The sequence below is a fragment of the Crocuta crocuta genome, unplaced genomic scaffold (genome assembly GCF_008692635.1).
Source record: "Crocuta crocuta isolate KB4526 unplaced genomic scaffold, BGI_CrCroc_1.0 scaffold278, whole genome shotgun sequence".
NCBI classification, from domain to species: Eukaryota; Metazoa; Chordata; class Mammalia; order Carnivora; family Hyaenidae; genus Crocuta; species Crocuta crocuta.
This window is the reverse complement of record NW_027532173.1, coordinates 1,973,138-1,975,477: the sequence shown is the minus strand read 5'-3', so window position 1 is coordinate 1,975,477 and position 2,340 is coordinate 1,973,138. Positions and strand designations below refer to the sequence as shown.

General features: G+C 42.2%; 1 protein-coding gene across 2 annotated transcripts in view; it reads left to right on the top strand.

The window, feature by feature from the left end:
* The first annotated feature begins 385 nt into the window (after positions 1-385).
* Positions 386-2,340, top strand: part of ELMOD1 (ELMO domain containing 1) — a 43,027-nt gene continuing 41,072 nt past the window's right edge. For both annotated transcript variants that reach the window (XM_077777456.1, XM_077777455.1), the window contains exon 1: positions 386-480. In XM_077777456.1, coding sequence (XP_077633582.1) covers positions 464-480 — 17 coding nt within the window. In that variant the 5' untranslated portion in view covers positions 386-463. The remainder of the gene's footprint in view (positions 481-2,340) is intronic.

Sequence of the window (2,340 nt, the reverse complement as noted above, 5' to 3'; positions counted from 1 at the left end):
TCATGAGTTCAAGCCCCACACTGGGTGTGGAGCCTACTTAAAAACACACTGTGCATGGAGCCTTCTTTTAAAAAAGTAAAAATAAGATAAATTTTAAAAGTATAGGAACAAAACCCAAAATAGAGAAAAAGCTTACTACTGAAGAGATTGTTTATGGAACTAATTATTTCCCCATCAAGGGACTTACAATCAAAGACTAACTGTGTCACTATTAAGTAAAAGCCTTTGGCTATTATCTCCATCCACCAAATTGACTGCTATGTGAGCAGTTCAGTTGATAATATTCTGGATGCTTTCTATCTGCTCACTAAGGTAAGCAGAAATCTCAGGTTTGGGATTTCCAGCTCTATTAACAGTAAATATATTAAATTTGTTCCCACAGCTGACACTTTCACGGACAGAGGCAAATTTGGACGCAATTACTTGAGGACAGTGTGGATAACACCTAATTAAACCAGGCACAATGAAGCACTTCCTGCGGTAAGTACTTATGGTTCCCTGGTTGAGCTCTCTAAGATGGAGCAACTTCCTTCCCAATTAGGATAATATTTCTGTTCCCTGTTTGTAATCCTATATCCAAGTCTCTTAGGATGGCATAAAATAGCATTGTGTTTTGGCTAAGAATAATTTGGTCTCAAGGCTCCTCTGCTGCCGTGTATGCATGCCCATGCGATGAGAGCACTTAGCAGCAGGAGATCACACAAGATGTAAGACCGCACAGGCACAAAAGCATGGGCAGGGGGACTCTGGACGGCCTGGATGCCATGTGTCTTGAAAGCATTAAGGACGAGGTTTGAGAGATTAGTAGTTAAGAAATCAATATAATTTGTATAGGATCATTTTCCTAAGTAATTTTAAACGTCCCTTAATTTCAAATTTGGTTGGCTGGCCATCCATACAGGCATTTTCAAATGTTCCTTTTTGGTAAAAAAAAAAAAAAGTGTATACACACACACACACACACACACACACACACACACACACACACACTTGCTCTTCTTCTTTTCCTCTTCCCGACTCCTTGATGCCTCTGAAATCTACATTAATCTTTGGTTCCTTCAAGATTGTGCTGTGTAGACTAATATATTTGCTGTGTGGTGAGGTGATATTGTTTTGTTTTGAAAGCCATTTGACTGGACCTATGAGGTCCAAAAATACAGTTATTTTTAAGAGTATTTAACTGCTATTCACAATCTAATAGTGAAATCCACAGAGAAATTTTACATCATATTAAAATATGACAAAGTAGAGTCCCCAAAGTTAGAAACTAATACACACTTTCCAGAAGACTGAATTTCTCTTACCCAAGATGGCCTACCTCTATTACACATTCTTGCCCCTGGGGGGGCCTACGTCTTTGAGGAGATGATTTAATTCTTTCAGTGGCTGCCGTTTACGATTTTCTTTTCCTCGCGGATTTTGGTGCATCAGTGTGTCTGGAACACCTACATCAGTTTGTGTGCAACTCTCTGCGTTTTGTGGGGCTCCTGGTGTTAGAAGTATGAAAACCTCTCGGGAAGTCGGTGCTAGACCGTTTACAGCGTTAGCTTCTGATTTACTGGACACAAGAGTCCTCAGCCCGTGTATCTCAGCTGCGCAGGACAGCAGCTGGAAAAGCACGAGGTCATTTGCCAGCAAAGCACTGGCCTGACGTGGTTTTGGCTGCACCTGTTTACGTATTCATGACTCCCTCCTGGATGTAAACATGGTGTCTTTTAGTTGTAGAAAGCTTTAGCGTTAGATGGAGGCCAGGAGCTCCTTTCGAGAAGGGGGAGATGACAGCGATGAAGGACCCCCTCTCCGGGCTCCTGCTTTAGAGGAACTTGAGCAGCCTCGAAATGAGCCATTTCAGGAGAAATGGTAGCACTTGTTTCTGTTAGTTTTCTGTTAAGCTGAGTAGTTCCAACAATGGGTTTAGTAGAGATTAGAACATTTTACAGTCACTTGGTATTAGCGATTTAGAAGTGGTGTGGCAAAAACCCGCTGTAGGTTCATACGGGCCAGTGCGCCCCAGGTACTTATGTGTTCGGATACAAAGTCTTCTCTTTTAACTTGACACATATTTTATAAATATTACTTGATATCAATTATTTATATGACACCGAAGCTAGGGTAACAGATTACGCATCAAGAAAGAAACTTGAGGGGCGCCTGGGTGGCTCAGTTGGTTCAGCATCTGACCGGCTTAGGGCATGATCTCATGGTCCGTGAGTTCAAGCCCCATGTCGGGCTCTGTGCTGACAGCTCAGAGCCTGGAGCCTGCTTGGGATTCTGTGTCTCCCTTTCCCTCTGTCCCTCCCCCACTTGCATTCTGTCTCTCATTCTTTTTTTTTTTTTTTT